The following is a 24,734-nucleotide window of genomic DNA, read 5'->3' as shown; positions in this document are numbered from 1 at the left end:
CTTATCAATCAATACACTAAAACCATGTTCCTGTCTTGCCCTCAAGGCACAAACTCATCCCCATAGAGACACAATCCCACCTCTCTTCCAGTGCTGAGTAGGGGCCAAACTACTGTAGATGATAATTGTCCATATGTCACTGGAAGCAGTACATCCTTTTGTAGTGAAAAATGTCTATATTGAGGAGCCTCAGGACACAGTGGTTAAACTGCTGTATGGCAGCTCAAACTGTGCGCATGGGCTGGGGTTCAATCCCAGGTAGCTGGCTCAGCATTCACTCAGCCTTCCATCCTTCCCTGATTAGTAAACTGAGTACCCAGCTCATGGGGGGGGGGCGGATGTGTAGCCTGCATAATTAACTTGTAAATTGCCCAGAGAGTACTTTAAGCCAGTGGTCCCCAACCTTGGGCCTCCAGATGTTCTTGGACTTCAACTCCCAGAAATCCTGGCCAGCAGAGGTGGTGGTGAAGGCTTCTGGAAGTTGTAGTCCAAGAACATCTGGAGGCCCAAGGTTGGGGACCACTGCTTTAAGCGCCATGGGGCAGTATACTTTGTATTTTCTTACAACTCTCTGTTATGGCTGCCAGTGAGTTTTGTTTTGTTTTTGGTCACTGGAAGGCAAACATAAACTTTATTTGCAAGTCTGATTGCCCAGACACTTATCTCCCTGGGACTCACATTGTTGACAAGAGAAAAATAATTAAGAGAGAAAGAAATAACTAAAATTTGGGCCATTCAATAATCACAGAGAATTCACATTCCCTTCCATATTTGCTGTGATCCCAGAAGGCAGAAAAAGCCAGACAAGGGAGGACTAGGTAAAATAAGAAAAAATGGAGACAAATTCATTAAATGAAGGGAGTGATGCCTCCAGAAAGCTTTTTGTATAATGGGAAGGGTGGAAGACTTTGGTAAGTGATTTTATGCAACAGAACAGAATATGCATAACATTTTGACAGTATGCAAAAGGGCCTAGGAGTGTTTCCTTTCCTGGCACTGAAAGTTTCCTTCAAGAAATTTGGTAAGCTCTATTGGGGCCTTTTCCTCTTAAACAAGGAGCACACATGAGGCTGAAGGAGGAGCCTCATCCACTGATGTTGCTTTCCAGTCCATATAATATTATCCTCTACTACACAAATGACAACCACATGGGGCCAGAAGAGAAAGAATTATCCTGTTGACAGTGATAGAGGGATAATGCCTGAATCGAACTGGAGAATAATTTACAGGCTTGAAATATTTGCTCTTTTTAAAAAGCAATTTGCACGCTTTGAAAGTGACTGTGGGTCAAACTAGTTCGTCCGCTTAACCCATGTTTAACAGAGGTGTTCACTTACATTGGTAAACATACCTGCTTTTCATATCATGTCATTTTCCTCAATTATGTATCTTGCATTTCACTCACTTTGGTTTGTGATTAGTCATTGAAAGGTAAATATGGGCTTAATTTGCAAGTCTGATTGTCAAGGCAAAAGCAAAAGCAAAGCGTGCTGCTTATATACCACCCCATAGTGCTTCAAGCACTCTCTAGGCGGTTTACAAGTTAATTATGCAGGCTACACATTGCCCCCCCCCCAGTGAGCTGGGTACTCATTTTACCGACCTTGGAAGGATAGAAGGCTGAGTCAACCTTGAGCCGCTACCTGGGATTGAACCCCAGGTCGTGAGCACAGTTTTTGGCTGCAATACAGCAGTTTAACCACTGTGCCATGAGGAAGAATGCACAGACTCTGAGGAAACCTTATTATGGGGAGTTAAGAGGCCATAATGAAAGAAATACATATTTTCCTTAACTTGTAATAGGATGCTTAATTTCAATTGCAGACATTTATATTTATATTTAGCCTGCAGAAGATATTTGTTTCAGTCTTCATAATTTCCAGTTATATTATATCAGGAGCCAGGTGAGAAGGAAGACCTCTAGCCTAAGATCCTGGAGAGAGGCTGCTAATCAAAGAAAGTTGTGTACATCTAGATCAGTGTTACGATCTAGTTGTTACAGGACTACAACTCCCAGAAATCCTGGCCAGCACAGCTAATGGTGAAGGCTTCTGGGAGTTGCAGTCCAAGAACATCTGAGGACCTAAAGTTGGGAACCACTTATCTAGATGGACAGTCTGACCTAGCATAAGGCAGCACTCTTATGTTCCCATTATGAATGAATCTATTGAAATTACCTTGGTTTAAATAGGGTGGTGCCAAGCCAAAGACACCGGAATATAAAATGTAGCTTTGAGCTAAATCTAATTTAATAAACTGTTCTAAACTAACTAACTAACTAACTAACTAACTAACTAACTAACTAACTAACTAACTAACTAACTAACTAACTAACTAACTAACTAACTAACTAACTAACTCACTCACTCACTCACTCACTCACTCACTCACTCACTCACTCACTCACTCACTCACTCACTCACTCACTTACTTACTTACTTACTTACTTACTTACTTACTTACAGCATACTGTATTTGAACCATTCCTCAGTTGGAAAGGCTCCCAGAATGCCATACAGATCAATATAAAAGTTAACTATCTCAAGTACATGATACAAAAGGAAAAAAATGATAGGAAAACAAACAAACAAACTCAAACAATCCTCACTCATATAAAATTCTTCTAATGACCGGTTAGGATGGAACCAGGCTGTTGTTAGTTAAAACAATAAAAATAAAACAATGTACAATGCATTTAGGCACAAATGTAAACCGAAGACCTAACCATGCTCAGGAGTAATGACAGCAAAAATGAGCCCCATCTGTTTATTTGTTTGCTTGCTTGCTTCCCAGCATATCCTTACCAGACTTGTTCTTGCATTCTATGTCGTAGCCTGTGATTGGGCTGTTTCCATCAAATCCCATGGTCCATCGGAGGGCAATGCTGCGTGCTCTCACCTCTCGAATTTCTATTTCTGGAGGATCTGGGGGTTCTGTGCACACAAAGAAATCCAGCTTCAGTCAAGAGGAGGAAACATTCCAGTGACAGCAGCCAGAATGGCATTGAAAATATAAGTCTCTTACAATACAAGAGTCAACACACCACACTCCAATTTCCGTGATCAAGGAAAAGCTTATATGCAACTTATAAATGAAAAATAATTTTTAAAGAAGTTGTGGCGCTGTGAAAACTAAGGCCAGAGTCCAGTTCCTTATGTGATTGCAGACAGGTGACTGCATCAACATTTCCACCCTTCCCACAGGCTCATCTTTGCATGTCCAATCTCACTAAAAAATGGGGGGGGGGCACTAAGGACTATGTGACTGGGGTGACACAAAAGGGAGTGGCAATGGGGAGTACTACAGTGCCACTGCCCTTATGCATGTGGCACTCCTCTAGATGGATTTTGACCTAACAGCTATATTTCAGTGTAAACATCCATGGATTACAGTCCACTTCTTCTGACAGAGAATGTAATCTATTTCCAATCCTCAAAAGCTCATACTGAAATAAATATGTTGGTCCTTCAAGTTTTCTCAGCTTTTTCTTTCTATTGTTGTTATACACCCTGAAAGAGAAAAGGATGCCAGCCTTGCTGAATGCTCATATTTTGTCTGAGCAGGTACCCTATGTTAGAACCCCACGAAGAATCCATAATATTGTTTTTAAAAAATATTAATAATCCTTGAGACGATAGAGGGATTTCTGTACCATAATTGTGAATAAATTAAGATCATTTTTCTATGTCTTCCTGATTTGTGCATGTGACTCGGTGTGTGTGTGTGTGTGTGTGTGTCTGTGTGTGTGTGTGTGTGCGTGTGAGAGAGAGAGAGAGAGAGAGAGAAGGGTAGAGGTCTCAATATCTTTAGAATTTTAAACAAAAGGTCTTAAAGCTCCAGTACATGATAAACTTTGATAAAAATAAAAATTAAATACATAAATAATCTATGTGGTTAAAAATAGTGGAAGTCTGTATGTGTGTATCTGTGTAGAGGAGAGAGAGAGAAAGAAAGAAAGAGAGAGAGAGAATATAGAATTAGTAGTTGTTTGATTCTGGGTATTCCAGTTTCACAACATGAATAGCACAGTATGACTTTGCATATATGCACTAAGGTATTCCATAATTCTGGGAGAACAGCTATTTATTTTATCATCTCTGACAGAATCATTATATTGCTACAATCTCCTTGTAAAAGAGAATTAGACTCCCAGTTTACTGAGGCATCCCATGTACCTGTGTGGCAACTAGGAACTGATGCATGCAACCTGCAGCCAGAGAAGGCTGGGAGGAGGGGTTGGGAGAAAGGTTGCTTGCGAGCGCTGAGTGGAGTTGGCATCTTGTGTGTAAGCTCCAAGGCATACAAGCACGTGAGCAAGTATGGTAAGCAAAGCCAGCAGAACCCGGTGGCTGATTTCTGCCTCAGCTCGGGCATTTGACAGGGCAGCACCTCAGCCATTTCTGGAACCTGCTGATCCCCACCCTGCTAGGACTCCTCTTCCCATCAAGAAATATGGGGAGGGAGGGGAGGCAGCTGGCCTCAGGACATTCCGACTGCTGCAGTTCAGAATGCAGAAATAGACAGCCCTTACTAGGAGTGTAAGACTGATTTATACATGTAGCATTCTGTTTCTAAATATAAGGCAGGTGCACTGTTCCTTCTGCAAAGACACATTTCTGACTTCATCCTAGTGCAGACTTGCACCAAGTAATTCCATGCCTACCTTTGTACTTAACAGCTTCAGCAGAAATTAGACAGATGAGTTTGAACTCTGATATAGTTTCCAATTTCTGACCATTACAGCTATGTTTCATTAGGGACTAGGACCCTCCAACAGATTTCTGAGCATGACATACACTTACTGTACTACAATAGCTTCTGTTTTTTCCCCCCTTGCATTGTCCTCTTCCTACCTTGCACAGTGAGCTGAATTATTCCACGGTCCTCTCCATAGGAATTGATGGCATGACAGGAGAAGAAACCAGAGTCTTCTCGCACTGTTGGCAAAATCTACATTGCAGACAGAGAAGAAGAAAATTCATTCAATAGGAAATGTAGAAAGTCAGCCCATCTTTCCAACACCACATTGTGTGCAGATGTGACCTCAGATGGAGCTTTGTTATGTATACCAACAAGCCGCACTGTACGCACAGCATGTACAAATGTGTATATAACTCATATGAAGCATAGACGTTTACCCTGAGAAGAAAGTCCCACTAGACCACTGGTTCCCAACTTTTTTCAAGCTGTGACTCTCTTTGATAATAGCCCAGTAACCTATGACACCACCTCCCACTATGTTTGCATAAAAAGGTGTTTTTAATGGGGTAAAGTCATCCCTTCTCAGAAAGTAAAGGCTTCTCTCTCACCAAAAGGGCCTGTTTCTCATACATACAATAACTGTAATATCCCACTCCAAAAGGTCAAGGAAGACATTAGTTAACAAAGGCTACATATAAGGTGACCCATGACCCCCCCAGAAAACACTCTGCAACTCACAGGTTGGAAAACATTGCACTAAAGCATAGTCATGTAGGACTGTGCCACTGGTAAAAGTGTTGTTTATGCACCAACAAACGGTGGGATTTCTTCCTGCTTGTGGAGTGGCAGCATTTGCACAAGCAGTGTGATCCTGTCTTGCTACACAGGCAGGATGTTCTACCCAGCAGAAGTTCAGCAAGCTACTAGCCAGAGAAAAGCTGTAAACGTCTCAGCCCAGACAAAATCAGTGGGGGCGGGGAGAGTAAGACTAGGGCTGGGAAGGCTCAGGCTTAAATCCTCAATCTGCCATGATCCCATGAGAATAAAATGTAAAGGGAATTAGGTATATCACCATAAGTGCCTTCAAGGGAAAACAGGATATATCTAAAAGAATAAGAGTAACATTACTTTTTTTTTTTTACATAAACTCAGAATCCCCCAGCTAATATGGGTAGCTAGTGAATGCTGGGAGTTTTAGTCCAAACACTAAGCTGTCTGGGTTCTGATTTAACTTATGCCTCCTTCAGCTATAGAGTTCAGACTGCCTTTCTCAGTAGAGTTCATATATATAGCTCCTGGGCAGAATCCTACACATGTGGCAGGCCACGGCTAAAAGTAGAACTGCATCATACTGTGTGGCTCCTCGCTGTTCTCTACACAACTCTAATGCACTGGCTATTATTTTGCCAAAACAGTCAGTTTGGGTCTGACAATAATAATATAATTGATGGTACATTCTTAATATTTTGAAAGAATGAATTGATTTGAAGTTCCCATTCCATTCAAATCAGTGTTTTGGCAAGATGCAGCATGACAGATTGACTAACATCTAAATCACATATACATGTTGTTATATTTATTTTATAAATATTTTATTTATATCCATTTGCACATTTACATCAGCACTTATCTGTCAGTTCTGCAACAGTGGAAAACACCATTGATGTAAGACCGCATAGTGATTTTCCACTTTTGTGTTTAAATCTGCTATTGCATTGGGATATATGAGAACCTAGACCTTTTACCCTGAGAAATAAGACTTTTCAGATCTGGTCTCACTCTTTAAACATCCCCAGTGGTAGAGACTGATAACCTAAGGAAAATATATCTTGGGTGTTGTTTTCAGTTATTTAATTGATGCTTCTTGCCATATTGAAATAAATAGAATCATCCTCATTCCATCTTATATGTGTTTTTTTCATTTTCTTTCTTTTTTCTTTTCGGTAAAGACAAAAGTAGGTTTTAAACAAAATATAGATGCAATTTCTTGGCTTTCTCCCCTGAAGTTACTAAAATAATATTTTACATTGTATTTGATTTCTTTAAAGTGTTAATAAATCACTTTGCTGTCCACCCAGAACCACAAAATTATGTATAATTTAAAACAAAACGGTAATGCAATACAAGCAAAATAAGAACATAGAAACAAAAGCAGAACTTTGTTTAAAGCAAACCAGTGCAATTTTACAACCCCAGTTTGGGTGCTGAACTCATTGATGTGAAGGCACAACTATGATGTCTCCTCAAATGAATGCAATGAGGGTCTGTTTTCTCTGATGCACAGCAGAGATTACATTGTGTTATCATGGCATAACTGCCACAAACCAACATGATGCCGGTCATTCTACAAGAAACACATCTTATTGTGCAACAAGTGCCTGCCTAGTATTGTGACCAACATTTCATTAAGTTAGTGGCAATTTATTTGTTCATTTTTATTATTTAACATATTTTTTTATTCTGCCTTTCTCCTTAAAAAGGACCCAAGGCAGTTTACATCATTTAAATATAATACTTAAAGGTATAAAACAGTAAGTCTACCAAAACAAAAAAGTATCAAACAAATATCAAACTAAAAGGTATTTTACAAAAGAAACACCAAAAGATGTGTTCAAAGCAATAAAGTACAACCATCCATTAAAATAAAAAGTCACTCAGGCAACCAGTTACTAAGGGAAAGCTTGGCTGAGGAGAAAGGTCCTTTGCCTGCTTGTGGAAGGACAGAAAAGATGAGGCCAATCCGGTCTCCTGTGGGAGGGAGTTACAAAGTCTAGAAGCAGCAAAAGAGAAAGCCCTCTCCTACATCCCCACCAAACACATCCAAGAAGGTGATGGGACCAAGAGAAAGGTCTCTTCTGATGATCTTAACACCTGGACAGGTTCATAATGGGAAGCATGGTCTTTGAAACAGCTTGGACCCAAGCCTAGAGCTTTATAGATTAGAACCAGCACTTTGAGTTGTGCCCAGAAACAGATTGGCAGTATATATGCCATTTAACCCACAATTATTTTAACTTATGCCCATGTAAATCATCAATACAATTCAAATTTGTCACCATGTCAGCCCATGAGGAGGAATCAAAGAACCTCTTAATGACAGTGAAAGAGGAGAGCACAAAAAAATGGTCTGAAGCTCAACATAAAAAAAACTAAGATCATGGCTACTGGTCTCATCACCTCCTGCAAATAGAAGGGGAAGATATAGAGGCAGTGACAGATTTTAATTTCTTGGGGACCATGATCACTATAGATGGTGACAACAGCCACAAAATTAAAAGACACCTGCTTCTTGGGAGGAAAGCAATGACAAACCTAGACAGCATCTTAAAAAGCAGAGACATCACCTTGCTGACAAAAGTCTGCATAGTGAAAGCTATGGTTTTTCCAGTAGTGATGTATGGAAGTGAGAGCTGGACCATAAAGGAAGCTAACCACTGAAGAATTGATACTTTTGAATTGTGGTGCTGGAGGAGACTCTTGAAAGTCTCCTGGACTGCAAGGAGAACAAACCTGTCCATTTTGACAGAAATCAACCCTGAGTGCTCACTAGAAGGACAGATCCTGAAGCTGAGGCTCCAATACTTTGGCCATCTCATCAGAAGAGAAGACTTCCTGAAAAAGACCCTGATGTTGGGGAAGTGTGAGGGCAAGAGGACAAGGGAACAACAGAGGACGAAATGGTTGGACAGCATCATTGAAACTACCAACATGAATTTGACTGAACTCCGGGAGGCAATGGAAGACAGGAGGGCCTGGCATGCTCTGGTCCATGGGGTCACGAAGAGTTGGACATGACTTAATGACTAAACAACAACAACATGTCAGTCTTAAACTAACCTTTCTCTACTTCCTAGAAGTTATTCAAATGGTCAAAATTCCACTAAGAAATCGTTCTTTTTAGATGTAGTGACCAAAAATTTACATGTGGTTGCATCATAGATTTGTTTAAAGGCAGTATGATCTAATTTTGATTCCTCTTCTTTTTAGTCCCAACAGGCCTATCTGTTTCATGGCAGTCACACATGGGGGTCAACGTTTTCATCAAGCTATCGTCCACAATCTGAAGATCTTTGTTGGTCAATCACCACTATTGATTCCACCAGTAGGGATATTATGTCAAGCTCCCAATTGAACACCAGTCTACACTTGCTTACATTGAATCTAATTTGTCATTTTAATCAGAAATGTGCATTGGCCTCCGAGTTGATCTGTACCCGAATAAGGGTATACAGATTCAAACACTGCCCGCCCTATGCCCTTCTCAAGACACTTTCTTATCTGCTTTTCCAGTTCTCAGAGGAGTGGGGAGCCACATAATGGCTTAAATTCTGTTGCCTAGTGTACTAAGACACAATTAGATCCAGCCCATTTTAATCAATGGAACTTATAGAGGAGTTGACTCATCAAATTCCCACTGATTCAATAAGCCTACCCTAGTGCAACATAATACATCAAGCAATTTGATTTCAGTCAGTCAGTTCCTTTCAAAATGTAACCTTCCAAGCCCTGGAAAGGAGTGAGTGAAGGACCTTAAAAGGACATCGAGAACAATCTCCATTTATTTCTTCTTAAAAGGGCAGTTCAGGGACCCTTGCCTTTCCTCTTCCCTGGACCTGAAATTACCTGGGAAGGTGGGGCTGCCCACAGTATAGTCTTTGATGAGTTGACCAAGGATTTTTCAGCAAGAAAGGCAAGCCATATAAAGAGAACACTTTCCTTCTCCGTTTCCACAGCTCAACATCTCCCTGTGCTTTTCTTTCTCTGTCTCTGTCCCCACTTCTTATCATGGGAATGCCAGGTCTTACATAAGGGATCTGTTTGCAGTGCCGCTAACTTATGAATGACTGTGGGCTCTTTGCTTCTCCCTGTGATCCCCCAGAAATGACCAGATAGTGCACATCCCTAATTTTAAGGTCATTCCTCCACTATGAAGAGTTCCTTTGGCACATTTCATGATTTATTTTTGGTTTTGCCACTCTACATAATCTGGTGTTTCCCAATCCCTGGATACTATGACATTTATCCCTCAGTAAAGCTAAAATGGGGACACATTTGAGTACAAGTGTTTCCTCATGCAGATGATGACATTTAAATTAGTCTTAAAAGAAACGTTTTCTATGAGCACTTCAATTCTCAACCACCAGGCAACCTACTGCCTCCCACACCCATGGGGCCAACCTATGTCATTCCTGCCTCTTGGCCTCATGATTTCCTAAAACAACAACATGTTTTGCTCCAATGCATTACAATGGGTGGGACATAAAATGACCCCAGTGGCAAAAGAGGGGCAGAGCTGTGCCTCTTCCTAAACTACTCGCTCATGTGATTATTACCAAAGTATGGCCTGTTCTGTCTTTGACACTAAAGGGGAGCAATCTGTGACCCTCCAGGTGCTGCTAGACTCCAAATCCCACCAGCCACAGTGGTGATATTTTTCTGACCATTAGCATGACCAGTGGTTATAGGTAATGAGATTTGCAGTCCATGAATGCCCAGAAGCTCACACACTGCCCAATCTTATCTTATACAATTCCTGTGTGTCAAAATAGAAAAAGAGAGAGAGAGATTAGCCCCCAACCTTTAGAGCGTAAAAAGGATTTTATGGGCCATCTTCAGGTAGGAGCTTCACTAAACAAAGCCTGTTCTATGTGATGAAAAGGCCTCTCTAAACACAATCTTTTCCCTGTGATGAATGCTAGTAAAGTGTGCATGACTTAAACTCCTGGGTCAACCTCACATGTTTGCTTTTGTTATTAGACTGCACTGCAGCACAAGATTCACCAATGGATAAGCAGGTGGGTCCTATCACCTGTAGAGTTGAGATCACTTCATCACCCACTTCCTTTGTGGAAACCAGATAGCGGGACATTTCAGGATTAATTATTCTGTCTTCTTTCTCCCAGCGTACAATGATGGGCTTTTCTCCATGAGCTGTGCAACTCATCTCTTTCTTTTGACCCTGTGTTGCCAAGGTGGTGTTTGGGTAGGAGGTTATCATAGCAGGAACTAAAAGTAAACATAATAAACACAAATTAATAGTTCAGTAGACATATGAGAAAGACAGGTGAAACAAAGGAGATTCTGATTGTAGAGAAGGTACACGGGAATCATTTTAATTTTGTGCTTTTACACATATCAATTTAAGAAAGACAGCAGAATACCATATGAGTCTGCCCACGCTATTCCTCTCCAAGGAAAACAAGCATTTATGAGCAGAGTGGATCAGCCTCTTTTAAATGAATTACTCTAATTGCTGTTTTGAAATGCTAATGTTTGGTGGCATGACCTTTTCGTATGTCAGAGCTATTGATGCTTGCATATGACAATATGTCAGAATACAGTCCTTCCCATAGGAAATGTTTCTGAACCATAACTAACTGATTTCTTAGCTAGCAAGATTGTAAGCTGTTTTTAGATGAGGACCCCATCTGGATATGATGGCTGAAACCTTTTGAAAGGACACATCAACAAAGCATTGTTAGGAATACTTTTGAATGTCTGTATTCATGGCACAGTCAAGTTCCTTAATTTTGTGGAGGAATGGAAAAACACTCACCCAAGTATGTTACAGCTCCTCATCAACAGAGGGGATCAGGAGCAAAGACAGAAGGGTGACACATATTTACTTTTACCTTTATAATTTCTGAACACCTGAAAATGACAAGCTTTTTAGCTGACTGTGTCCCACAACATGAAAGCTATTTCAATTTTCTTCTCATGAAGTCATTCTTTGATTTTTATGTACAGACATCACAAGTGATTAGTGCATATACTGGTATACCAAGGTCAGGAGTTACAGGATCCAGGGACTTTCTAAGTAGCAGGAACTATGACATCACCCAGCATTTCCCCACCTTCAGTTCCCTGTTCCCTCTGAGCTCTGCTACAGTACCATCCTCATAATAGCTGAGAAACAATAAATTTCCCAAGGAATGATATATTGAAACCTATCTCTATTGCAACACAAAATATTTGAGGGTTCCTTTGTCTTGAATGGGCAATGAATTGTCATTATCTTTACAAAAGGTCTGCTCCTCATTTGTTGATATGACCAGATATTGATACTGCTAATACAACACTGAATGCATCAAGTTTTGGTAAAGCAAAGAAAGGTGTGATTTCTGCCCCATCCCATGGAACTGAAACATAAGAACTGAATCACACTTATTCTTTATTAGACTTGCTTTAAAGATGAATCTGATGAACAACATGGCAACAAATAAAACATACAGCAATCCAACATGCAAATCTATAGATAGACGATTTCAGCAGGGTCAAAATCAATGTCCATGTAGCACCTTCTAGCTCACCCATGCCATATAGATCGATGTCAATAGTCTCAGTTCTAAATTAGTGGACAACAGGGCTGGTCATTCTGTTAGGCAAAGTGAGGTAGCAAACTCAGGGAGCACAAGTGGCACCAAAGTGTTGGAGAACAGATAACCAGGTGCCATTCTCTGCACCCTCAAGCTACACTATTGCCTCCTGTTGTGGTGGAGGTCACTGTTCCACATCAGTGTGGAGAAATATTCAAGTGCCATTCAACTGGCTTTTACACATGGAATGGAAACAGGTGCCAACTTTTCCTTCACCTCATGCCACAAAATTCCTTGGCACTGTCAAGGTGAGCAATGTGGCAAACAGTATTACAGATGTTCCATTTTTATGCTGTAAATGTGGAAGCAGCTTGATGTGCAACTACCAAGTCCATGAAGAAACAACACCTAAGCTCATGGTCTGGAACTATCACTGGTCAGCATCTGATTCTTTATGTCTTATAGACAAAGCCTCTCAATGAAATCACTTGCAGCTATGGAGACAATCTAACCAAAGTTGTGTGAATTGTTATAAATTGATGTTTTCATCTTGCTTGAGGAAAGAGGGTCCCTGACATTTGTTTATATCTTGTATATCTGGTGATGCCCAGTACAGTGGTGCCCCACTAGACGATTACCCCGCAAAACAATGAATCCACATGACGACTAGATTTTGCTATCGGCATTTGTGCTTCGCGAAACAGTGTTTCCTATGGGCAATTTTCACTGGACGATGTTTCGGTCCGTGCTTCGCAAGACAGTTTTCTTCTTTTCCAGGACTGATGCTTCGCAAGACGACGATTTAAACAGCTGATCGGCAGCTTTGCAAAATGGCTTCCCAATCTTCGCAAAACGGGTGTTTTCGGGACCAATGCTCTGCAAGATAGTGATTCTAACAGCTGATAGGCACTTCGCAAAATGGCTTCCCTATGGACGATCTTCACACAATGATGACTATTTTCCCCATTGGAATGCATTAAACGGATTTCAATGCATTCCAATGGGGAAAGGCTTTTCGCAAGACGATGTTTTCGCTAAACAGCGATTTCAATGGAACAGATTAACATCGTCTTGTGGGGCACCACTGTATATAGTTTGTCTCAGCTTTTCAAGTTTTAAGAATTTATTAAAGACCTGGATGTTTCGGCAGGCCTTCTCACCAGATTACTTTTGATTTTCTTTTCTCCTTTATTCTTTCTTTACTTTAATTGTTTTGTAATTTGTTGTTTTATCTTATTGTATTTTATCTCTGTTGTTGGCCGCCTAGAGTAGTCCACCGCGACTAGATAGGCGGGATATAAATTAAATAAATAAATAAATAAAAAATAATTAGTAAACATTACCTAGAATTTCTTTTCCTAGGGCATGACTACACTGGCAAGCCAAGTTGGAGTAATTCTCTTTTGCTGCAGCTTGATTCCAGCCTATTTTACACTTTTGTTCTGATTACATGATCACACTGAGATTGCAGAATGTTTCGGTGCCAGTGTCCACACTGGCCCTTCAATTTGATGCAATTTGCTCCATGTCAAAGACCACCTCCCATTGACCCTGCCCTCTGCTGATCCCTGGCTCTGCTTTTAAGGTTCACTGTAAAGCCAGTGGGCTCTTTAAAGTGTCTCATAGTGCTAGGGAAGAGGGATAGTTTTCCAAAGTTGTCCACAACTTACACACATACCACAGAAACAAAGTAGTCTGCTGTAGTTCATTGGAGTTCTATTTCATACCAGTTTTTATTTCTCTTTTTTTTTGTCCACACAGAGGTAAGCTAGCGCTAAACTAGGATATCAATATAGCAATAAAACAATCCAGTACTAAACTCAGTAGTTTTTTAAAAATGAAAAATACTTTGGGTGACTAGGGAGACGGAGAGTGGGGGTGGGGGTCCCTGCTGTCCAAAACATCAAACCCAGCTTAGTACATCACCACTATACCACCCAAATTCATGCTCCTATCCTTTTGTAGAGCGAAACAACTAATCACACAAGGGAAAGTTTCTTAAATAACTCCAGCCTGAAAAAGTAGGAGCCCCCAGTAACAGAGAAAATTACTCTGTGTTGGGAGCAAAAAGGGTCACACTAATTCAAATTGGCCTTTGCATCATGTGATGAGTAAGAATAATGCAAATTCATCCATTTTACACCTGCAGGAAATCCCTGCCCTCGTATTTGGAAACAAACAGAAATGCTGAGCAAGTCATGTATTTCCTTATTTGAAATAACTGGGCTGATGACAAGCTACAAAATCTTGCAAAACATCACTAAGTAATGTTTTGAGAGGTCAGTTTTATTAGTTCAATTTAACACAGCTATCAAAAATTGCTTCCCACAGCAGTCAATAATGATGCTAAAGAGCTCGTCCAGTTGATCCTACCAAGAGATGTTCCACATACAATTTTTTCCCCAGTAGCTTTTCCTAAACCTACCTGCCTCATAGCAGTTAATCTAGTCCCTGTACGGTAAGCTATAATTGGGGACGAGGAAATGCTTTCCAAGTACATACCTTGACTATAAAAAGCAGAGACATAAAACTGGAACACTTGACTTTTTTCACACTGGGAGAGCAGGGAGAAGCTGCACACAGTTTTCCAGAATCTAGGTCAGATTTGCCCCACTAGCAGCCATCTGCAGAATGAATAACATCAGGGGGCTTGGCAATGTCCTCTCTACAGTATCATGAAGTTCTCAGCTGAACCACCAGGTGGGGACTATCCAGCAGATGCTTCAGCCAGGAATCCGACCTCCATCCATAGGGATATAAATGCTTGCTTGTCTCATCCTCACATGCAAGGATGAGGATCTGTGCAAATTATGAGACCCTAACAAGAAAAAAAGCCACTTGTTCTCTTGCTTTCTCTTGGAAGCAAGGAATCAAAATGAGCTTGAAGACTCCTTGTTGAGGTGCCTCATTGAGTCAAGATATCCTAAACTGCCAAGGACTGAGAATTTAGCAGATTTAAGGGGAATGGGGGTAAACCATTCTCAGCTGGTACTTTGCTAGGCAGTAGAATAATGTGCTCCTTGCTATTTCAATAACCCTGACTCTGTGAAGGTTCAAAATCTACATAGGGTAGAGGTGTGCACACTAGCTCCACCCTCAATACGCTGCTTTGCATCATCCACCCCATCAATTTCTATCAGGATTGGTTGTAGTAGTTTTTTCGGGCTGTTTGGCCATTTTCTGGAGGTTTTTCTTCCTATCGTTTCTTTCGCCAGTCTCTGTGGCTGGCATCTTAAGAGGACACAAGTTAGAACTGTGTTCTAACTCCTGTCCTCTGAAGATGCCGGCCACAGAGACTGGCAAAATGTTAAGAAGAAAAACCTACAGAACATAGCCAAACAGCCCGAAAAACCTACAACAACCATTGGATCCTGGCCATGAAAGCCTCCAAGAATACATCTATCAGGATTCCCAACTGCAAAAACACTTCTAAATATGTTCAGCTGAATATGTTTGGAATCTTCCTATAGACTCTGGACTGAATAAAGATCAGGGCGGTACGGCAGAGCTGCCATGCATTAAATTCTTGAGGATGGGTCTTGTGAGGATGCCCCAGTCCCCTACACTTTCGCGGCCTCACTTGTTCCCGTCAAATACCCAAATACAGCTGATACCTTTCCAAAATACAGCAGACTGTCAAACAGAAAATGCAACCACTTGGCAATCTGATGAGCCAGGCTGTCATCGCCTCATCCTGTGATGTCTCATTTAAATGAAGAGAAGCTGAATGGCAACATCATGCTGCAAGCTACCCAGGGCTGAACATGCACACTGTGTTGAGTGCATAGAGTGCAGCTGAATCAGTTATTTATTTATTTATTTATTTATTTATTTATTTATTTATTTATTTATTTATTTATTTATTTATTTATTTATTTATTTATTTATTTATTTACTTACTTACTTACTTACTTACTTACTTACTTACTTACTTACTTACTTGCTTACTTACTTACTTACTTACAGGGAGTTAGGGTCTTGATCTACACTGGATCCACTAACAAAAGGCAGGGAAGTTTGAAGTCTTACCCATCCTCAGCCAGAATTTCCCTAAGTGCCAACGGAGGGTATTCTTTTTAGCCGCTGCGGATTTAGGAAATAGCCACCACAGAGGAAAACTTTAAAGCTGCTCTGCCCAGTTGATTTAGGTTGGGGATCTATACACTTTTAACTAGCAGTAGAGAAGCTAACTTGCTTATTTAACACTTTGGCCAAATTGCAATTTGAGAAAAAATCATGCCTGAAAAGACATTGGTTCAGCCAGTGGTTTCCCCTTGCCTGCTGGCCCCCACTTTGCATGATCAATCACGTAATTCTCTGTGCACCCCATCCTGCAGTCAATGCAAGATCTGATGTACTGTGTGAGGATGAGCCACCAGGGTGGAGTGGGGGGGTATGCTTCTGTGGTCATTCTCATGCTATCATGTAAGCTCCCTGTATTACATCCTTGCCTCAGGAAAGTCTTTTCAGCCAGTAGAGAGGACTGTAGTGAAGAGGAGGGGTGGGGAAGTTCTACTGCAAAAGCAGCCTTTGACTTATATAACTCCAGATCCAGCGCCTTGTCACAAAATTACATCCCGGAGCATGAGGCACTTGAGCTATTCTGAGATGTCATTGCCCTCAAACAAAAATGACTCAGGATGAAAACCAAATCCAACCAATACTTTTAGGCTTCCTTACTTGGTTAGTTAAGAAAGCTGAGAAATGTGGGTGTGGTGTAACCAAAGTGCTCAGAAGCCAGTATTTTAAAAGAGGGAGGGGGGAGGAAAGGATACCTCTAAAATTCATTTTTGGGGTGTGCAGAATTGCAATTTTGGACATACATTTTGCATACATTTTAGCTATTTCAGAAGGTTCTGTAGCATTCAAATTAAGCAACCTATATGTACCAGGCAGGCAAACTGCAACCTTCCATGTTTTGTACTATAATTCCCACAAGGCCCTACTAGATGGAGACTGTGGGAGCTGTAGTCTGAGACTATATGGAAGAGATCAGGTATTCAGTGGAATATCATTGCCTACATGCCAGCTGAATAACCCTAATCCTTGAAAAGTGGCTTGGAATTAATAGGGATCAGGCGTGTTGTAGAATATCATTTCTGCCAGCTTCTTACAGTTATCTAATAATTTTTCTTTGATTATATGCATTACCCAAACATGTGTTTCCAAGCTACAACTGGTCTTCTGTGCTGCTCAGCTTTAATATGAACGGCAACATCTCAAAAGCTTGGCAGCTCTGCTGGCGCCTTGTGATATGATTGAATATGTCAGGGTAAAGACTGTGAACATTTAGAGTTCATATCTTATTCACTTAGAAGCAGTTTCAGGTCACATTATAGGAAAAGGAGGTGATTTATTTTATGTGACAACTATGAATTTTAATCAAAAGGCATATTCAAAATAAAGTCTAGATGATTCCCCCCCCCTTTTTTGCCTGAATTCACTATAGGCAAGTATTTTCTTTTTTCTGCATTTCCCCTCACAAGAACCTTTTTCATGTTTGCACATTACAAGCTGCTCTCTTAAAAAAAAACACCAGAGACTCACAGAGGCTTAGATTTTTCATTCTTTCTAGTCTTTGACAGAGCTCTGAAATAAATCGGTCTTGATTCTGCATGTGTACATAATTTCCCTTTTTTCCCTAAGTGAGTCTACTAATAACCAGTGGAAAGAAAATGGAGTGGGGAAGCTAGACGGCGCTGTCCCCTGCCACTACTTTAAAGTCAGCGCTTGAGGAGATTCTTCAGATGATGCCAGTTCAGGAAAACACTCATCCAGCCCTACAATGACCTTGCTCTGTAATGACCAGCCAATAGCAGCAACTCACGGGAAAGCCATGTATCTCACTGCCTCCACTACCATTCGAGAAGATACTCAGCAGTTTGGACTCAGGAGACCTGAGGTCAAATCCACATTTGGGCATAAGAGCTCACTTGGGTGACTTCGGGCCAGTCAAACTCTCTCAGCCTGACTGACCTCACAGGGTTGTTGAGAGGACATTGCGAACAGAAAGGTCATGCACACCATCTGAAGCTCTTTGAAAGAGTATAACTATAAATATAACAAGTAGATAATACACAAATATGTTCTTTCCACACACAGAAAAACTTTCACCCCACTCGCAGGGCATCGCAAGAGGAAGGAAAGCAATAATAATAATAATAATAATAATAATAATAATAATAATAATAATAATAATAATAATAATAATAATAATAATAATAATAATAATAATAATAATAATAGTAGTAGTAGTAGTAGTAGTAGTAGTAGTAGTAGTAGTAGTAGTAGTAGTAGTAGTAGTAGTAGTAGTAGTAGTAGTGATAATAGTAATAATAATAAAAAAACCAACAAATGAGAATTGTTGTTCATCGGGTCACTGGGGGGCAATTTGTGGCCAAGATGAAGCACCATTTTGGCACTTCATGCCCATCTCTACTACAGATACATCGAAAGCAATGAATGAATCCATGGTGTTTTCTTAACAATATTCCAATAGTTAGACCCAGTTAGCATGGCTGCTCTTATGTGCTGTCAAGCTGCTTTCAACTTACAGTGATCCTAGTAGGGTTTTCCAGGCATGAACGCTGTTCAAGGAGTGGGTTACCAGTGAGTTTCCATAGCCAAGCAGGGATCTGAGTCCCTTGGGTCTCCTGTCACTCAATCTACTACACCACTGGCTCTCCAAAGACAAGTGTGGGTGATACGTTTATTAGACCCGCCCTTGCCTTTGGATTGTTGAAAAGGCCCACATGGCCTTTTAATCTTTTACTGGTTTTCCAGTTAGACAACAGAACTAGAATAACTGTTGATTTAACAAGTCCCATTCATTCATGGAGTCTACTCTAGATGGGACCATATAGTGGGAGACATATTACCCATTCCTGCTACTGCAGCCTCTCTAGAACAGTGCAATTCCCAGAAATTCTGCCCAGCAGAGCTAGTGATGAAAGCTTTGGGGAATTTTAGTCCAAGATCATCTGGGGACCAAGGTTGGGAACCACTGCTCTAGAAGCATTAAAGCAACCCCAGTGTACAGATATAATCAGATGCTATATATATTAACTTCAGCAGGCAACCTAGTCCTATATATCTTCAATTTCTCTTGCATGCTGTTTGCCCCACACTCGATCCTACTGTCTGCAAGCTGAAACAAGCCTTTTAAACATCATTTAAATGTCAGGTACAAAAAAGCAGAGATGGAGCACAGCAAACAATATATCCTTAAACTGCCCCAGAAAAATGATTTAATGTTAAGATGTTCAATATTCCATTTCATCTGCAAAACACCAAATTACCTTTTGTAGCATATTTTATATTCTGACACATGGTTGGTGACTTAACCTTTTAAACTGTATGTATTTATAAGGACAGCAGCTCTCTTACATAGGGTAGTTATTACCTGGAAAAAGCTGCTTATCTGAAAGGAACTGTGTCCTGAAAATAAATTATAATTTGTTTTAAATTGGCCTTATGCTCATGAAGCCTTGCCTAACTAACCTAATTATTATACACAATTAACATACCCACTGTGGTGTAATGGACAGACGGCTGGTTTAGGGCTCAGAAGACCAGGTTTCAAATACCTGCTCAGCCACAGGGGGCATGGAACTGGTAAAACCACTCGTCAAATATCTCAATTACCTTGAAGGCCCTATTAGGGTCACTACAAGTTGCTTCTGACTTGATGGAACATACACATGCACCATAGTCTCGAAACCTCTACCTCTCCCCCTCCTCTCTCTCTCTCTCTCACACACACATACACAACACAGTCTCAAAAACTGACACATACTTTTGACTCTTTTTGTTGGCCTACAAAAGTACCACCACAGTATGGGTATTGGAACACAGAATTCAGACAGCACTTGGAGAAATGGTGAAGAGAGGAAGGAATACACAACACCATGCATCCTCATAAGACAACTTGCTTTCAAACTATTCAAGTATTTTTGTCTAATGGGAAGAAGACAACGCTTTCTTGTGTAACTTTATGAACATTCCTCAGGTTTGGACAGCAGTAGTTTCGGACGAATTGTGCCTCCCAACACCGAAGATAATATAAACTGATAGGAAAAGAAGGGAAATATATTTTCCCTTTAATAATCTGAATGACCGGGCTATCCAATCATTCAGATTATTACGTGACAAATGCAGAGAAGAAGGGCTTGTCTACACAGGATCAATTGGAATAGGCTGAATCAGACTAAAAAGGGTTTGCTTAAGGTTTAGTAGAGGTCCTGTATGTTATTTGATGTGATCCTTGCTTCCTAGTGGTATATACACACTGGAGTAAATAGGGTCTCCTAAAGAGCTCCTTTAAAGCACAAGAAAATAAATCTCTTTCCTCCTGTCTTCCTCAACTTCCAGGAGAAAGATTTCTATATATTTTTTCTATAAATGATGCAGCACATCAGCATGCCCTAATTGGTTAGAAAAAAATTGCTTCCTCCCTCTACTCTGTGGAGAAATAGAGGAAGGAAGTTTTTAATTTTCTAATTTCCTCATATTATTCAGTGGTTAATATTTCTCTTTAATCCACTAATGATATGAGGATATTGAAACCACCTGGGAAATTAAAGAAGGAAGCTCACTTTGGTTCGATCCAAGTGATTGTATGTGCTGGAAATGAGCCAAAACAAAGCAATCCTACTCACACCAAAAACAAACAAATGAACAGACAAAAAGCAAGCAAGCAAACAAAAAGCAGAAGCCTGTGACAGAGAAACAGAAAGGTATGGATAGGAATGCTCTGGGGATGGGCTGGTTCATTCCAGCAATTACACTGTCCAGTCAGTGGAAAAAGGAGTGAATGGTGGACCAAATAGTAGGACAGTTGCCTGTCTAATCAAACCCTACATTCACAAATAAGATATACAGTACATTGAAGAATCTCAGTTTTACCTTGCCTTCCACATAAATCTTCTTCACCTTGGATGTGAGGAAAGGGACTGAATACAGTGGACCCTCTACTCATGGAATTAATCCATATTGGAATGGTGGCTGCAAGTCGAAAAGTCTGTAGGTCGAATCTCCATTGACCTACAATGCATTGAAAACCGATTAATCCCATAACCGGCTGTTTTTGTTCTATTTTTGTTCCATTTTTTTTCTGGTCTGTGGGTCGATTCTCCGGCTGCAAGTCAAATCTAAATTTTGCAGCCAGAGAAGTCTGTAACTCGAAAAGTCTGTAAGTCGAGCCGTCTGTAAGTCGAGGGTCCACTGTAAGTATCCCAGGACTGATGCTAGCAGGACATCAGATTGCTTGCTCTTTCTAGCTCACTTCTAGCCTACAAGCGTCTGCTGCTGTGAGGACAGCAGAGATCAGAGATAAGAGGATATTAAAATCATGGAATATGTTGCATGAAATCAGACTGGGCTTAGCAGCCCAGGAAATAGTTCCATCAGTGGAACTGAGTTACAACATGGAAGCAGTCTATTAATGTAACAATGTCTCTTGTAACATATTTGTAGGGGGAACAGGGGCATAAGCTTTTAAAAATAATACAGGAAATAGAAGTATTATTACTTCTAGCTTGTTACATGTAATATACTTATTATCCTTCCCTTAAGTAACTAAAAAGTCCAAAATTCAGAACTGAAATTGGTATTGTGTAGCACCCATGCTCTATTTCTGGAAATGCATGGCATTTGGATGGTATACTAGTCTAAAAATGGATGGTACACCAGCATAATGAGACAGACCACGGTAACAAACAGGATAATAAGGAAAAAAGACCCGAACAATCAGCAGTAAGAGACTTCAAAAGGTAACTGTCCACACTCTGAACTGAGCTGTAGTTTGCCATCTCAAGACCGGTTGCATGGAATTGATCTATACTTTGCAGCCCAGAAAGTGCTTGCACGGCGCAGAACTGGGCTGTGATTTCTCGCTGGAAGCCTGATCGACTGGGGCTTACTCCCAAGTACATGTGAGTGGAACTGAGCTGTGTTTTGTATGCTCGGTGGGATAATGTCCAAATAGTTAAAAATCACATCCGACTCCTGCTTAACTTTGCTTGGGCTTCATCCCAAGCACTTTGACCAAATCACAGCTGGAGGCAACGTGCCAAGCCCCGTTCCAAATCACCCAAGGGAGCGTGTGTCCTGATGTTGCGAGCTCTTCCAAGATGGTTTTGGGCATCATACAGGGAACAGCTAAGAACGTTGACAAAATATTTAAAAGAATATCTTGTTTCTGTAAATAAATATGCTCCTAAAAAAGTGTCCTGAACACAGGCATTATAATATACTTTTATTGTGGAGTGTTATTTCTCCTGCTTCCTGAGCAGTTAAGTTTATTCCATGTCACAAGGATAGAAGACAAAAGAATTTTGCTAATGTTTGTCAATGATATTTATCTTCTGCTGCCTTCAACATGAGGTGGAGGTGGGCGAGGAGAGACCAAGGGAAGAAGATTCTAATATTCCACTAAGTACAAATTGTTCAAATAACAGATGGGGTGGGATGGCTTCTTCCCACTCAATCCATATGCGGCAACAGATTTTATGTAGATAATCATGTTCTATAGCACTGCATATGTTGTCTGTATTTGTTCAGTGGTTATAATTCTTTTTTTTTAAAAAAATAAACAAATATTTGTTATATGGCCATAAAGATATTTCCACAAGTTTAGATGGGGGAGGGGAGCACTAGCAACTCCTTCAAAAAAGCTTAAAGCAAATTGGTATATAATGCAGCTCAACAGTGTGAATGTACTTTGAAGGTATGATACTTTGCTCAGTTGCTTAATAACCTTGTACATGTGATGCTTATACTGAAAGGACAACAAATTTGGGGCCCACCCTATATTTCCCGATTGCCATTGTGCACTCACTGTGGCCAGTCAAGAAAGCAGGCAGAAAATCAAAAGACAGTTGTGTACTGGCGAGCATTCAGCTGAGTCAACAAGGCTTGCTTCTGATGAGATGTATGCATGAAATCCCTTACAAGTCACTGTGGGCTCCACATCAAAGTACAGTATGTTGGGTCATTCTGATTGGACCTATTGCTAACAACAAAGTTATAAGAAAAAGGGAAGCACTGCTTGCTCAGTACCAAATTTTTCCAACACGCCCATAATGCAAACATAACACAACCTTTTTGTTTCTAATGCAGAGTGGTAGAAGGCTCCTGCTGCATTGATTTGTTTATTTACAAGATTTTGTAGCTGCACCATTTTGTAGCTGCACTGAGCGGCATACAATATAAAAACTTTAAAAACATTAAAACAATTAAAAATAGGCAGTATTATAATAATACCCTATATTAAAAACAGTCATTAAAACATTAATATTAATAAATCCTGCTGCTCGTGTGGCCAGCTAAAGAATACTATTTAATTAAAATGCTGGCTAAACAGAAGTGCCATTGTCTGGCGCCGAAAAGCCAAAAGTGTTGGAGCCAGGCGGATCTCTATAGGGAGGTCGTTCCAAGTTGGGGGGCAACAGCCAAGAATTTACTTCTGTCTTTTGTGTTCCTCCATTTCACATGATTTTATCCAGAATAAAATGTTGTAATGATTTATACATTTTTCCCTCTCATGGCCTAGTTGCATTTTTTAATTAGCAGAGAATGAATCCTTGAAGATTTGAAAAGGGTCAAAACAAGTCAAAGTTAAAAGTTATTTCTGACTTACTTTCTGTCAATTCAAATGGAGACTGTGTTCTATTATTTCATATGCAACTCCCTGTGGAAAGGGCCTGCCAAAGTTATGAACATCTCTGTGGTCATTTTCTAATTTACAGTTGGACATGCAGTTCTCACAAAGGACCTCTCTGCAGACACACACACACACATGCGTGCACTCCGAAGCAGGAGTCTCTCCCAAGTATCTTATGATGACAACACACTCTCTAACTGCCGAAAGTGAAAGAGCTACAGTACAAAGCAGCCTCGTCACCACCTACAGTTAGAAATATGAATTCCCCACCTTTTTCTCTGCCTGTTTCTGCTCCTAAGTAGAAGCTCGGTTCGCAAGTTGTAGCAAAATGTTGTGACCAGAGCTGTTTGTAAGTCAAAATGTTCATAAGTAGGGACATTCGTAAGTCAAGGCACTACTGTATTATTATTTTAACATGGGCTTCTATAATACATTTCTTAGGAACAATGCTTTTGACTTTATTGCAAGAATGAATCTGGCAAAACCATTACATAATTTTGAAGTCACAGTATATTGTAGTTGTAGCAGCTATATAGATATGTGGATTATAGATTTCTGTTTCATAAAAACTAATGATGGAGATTACATCCAATGTTCTTATTTTGGCAAACGTTTTATTACAACAGTTATTTATGGTTGCTACAGTTCATCCTCTCAGTCCTAGGTTCTGAAAGCCTGAAATCTCCACTTGGGGCTTTTGTCCAACTGGACAATGTAATATGGAAATTATGGGATGAAGCCAGTGGTTTCCTACCCTGCAGGACTTATTTTTGTTGGAAGATTTCTGATCCTGGAATGTGTTTCTGAGGAAAATTTTGAGCAGCACCCCGACTATTCATAGAATACAGGATTGTGAGTATTGTTGTTTAGTCATTAAGTCGTGTCTAACTCTTCATGACTCCACCTTCGCAACGTGGCAGCCTTCCCTTTATGAAAGATGCTTAAATGGCAACTGCCTTTCTTTCATCAGTGGGTGTAACTTCCTCAGAGATTTAGAGAAGTTGATGAATCTATTTTTTTATGTGGGGCTTTGCTTTCTTTAGTTACAAGGAAAA

General features: G+C 40.3%; 1 protein-coding gene across 5 annotated transcripts in view; it reads right to left on the bottom strand.

The window, feature by feature from the left end:
- The window catches only part of DSCAM (DS cell adhesion molecule), a 427,910-nt gene that overhangs the window by 100,014 nt on the left and 303,162 nt on the right, over positions 1 to 24,734 (bottom strand). For 4 of the 5 annotated variants that reach the window (XR_013543612.1, XR_013543613.1, XM_072994153.2 and 1 more), the window contains exons 12-14: positions 10,511 to 10,707; positions 4,854 to 4,950; positions 2,805 to 2,933 (exon numbers count right to left, since the gene is read on the bottom strand). Coding sequence is in view for 2 of the 5 variants with exons in the window: in XM_072994153.2 (XP_072850254.1) it covers positions 2,805 to 2,933; positions 4,854 to 4,950; positions 10,511 to 10,707 (423 nt within the window). In the remaining 3 variants the exon portion in view is untranslated. Of the gene's footprint in view, positions 1 to 2,804; positions 2,934 to 4,853; positions 4,951 to 10,510; positions 10,708 to 24,734 lie in introns of those variants that run through there. The other variant, XR_013543614.1, reaches the window with a different exon arrangement.

Source organism: Pogona vitticeps, chromosome 3 (genome assembly GCF_051106095.1).
Source record: "Pogona vitticeps strain Pit_001003342236 chromosome 3, PviZW2.1, whole genome shotgun sequence".
Lineage (NCBI taxonomy): Eukaryota > Metazoa > Chordata > Lepidosauria > Squamata > Agamidae > Pogona > Pogona vitticeps.
Note: the sequence above shows the minus strand (reverse complement) of the source record. Positions and strands in the feature narration are given on the sequence as shown.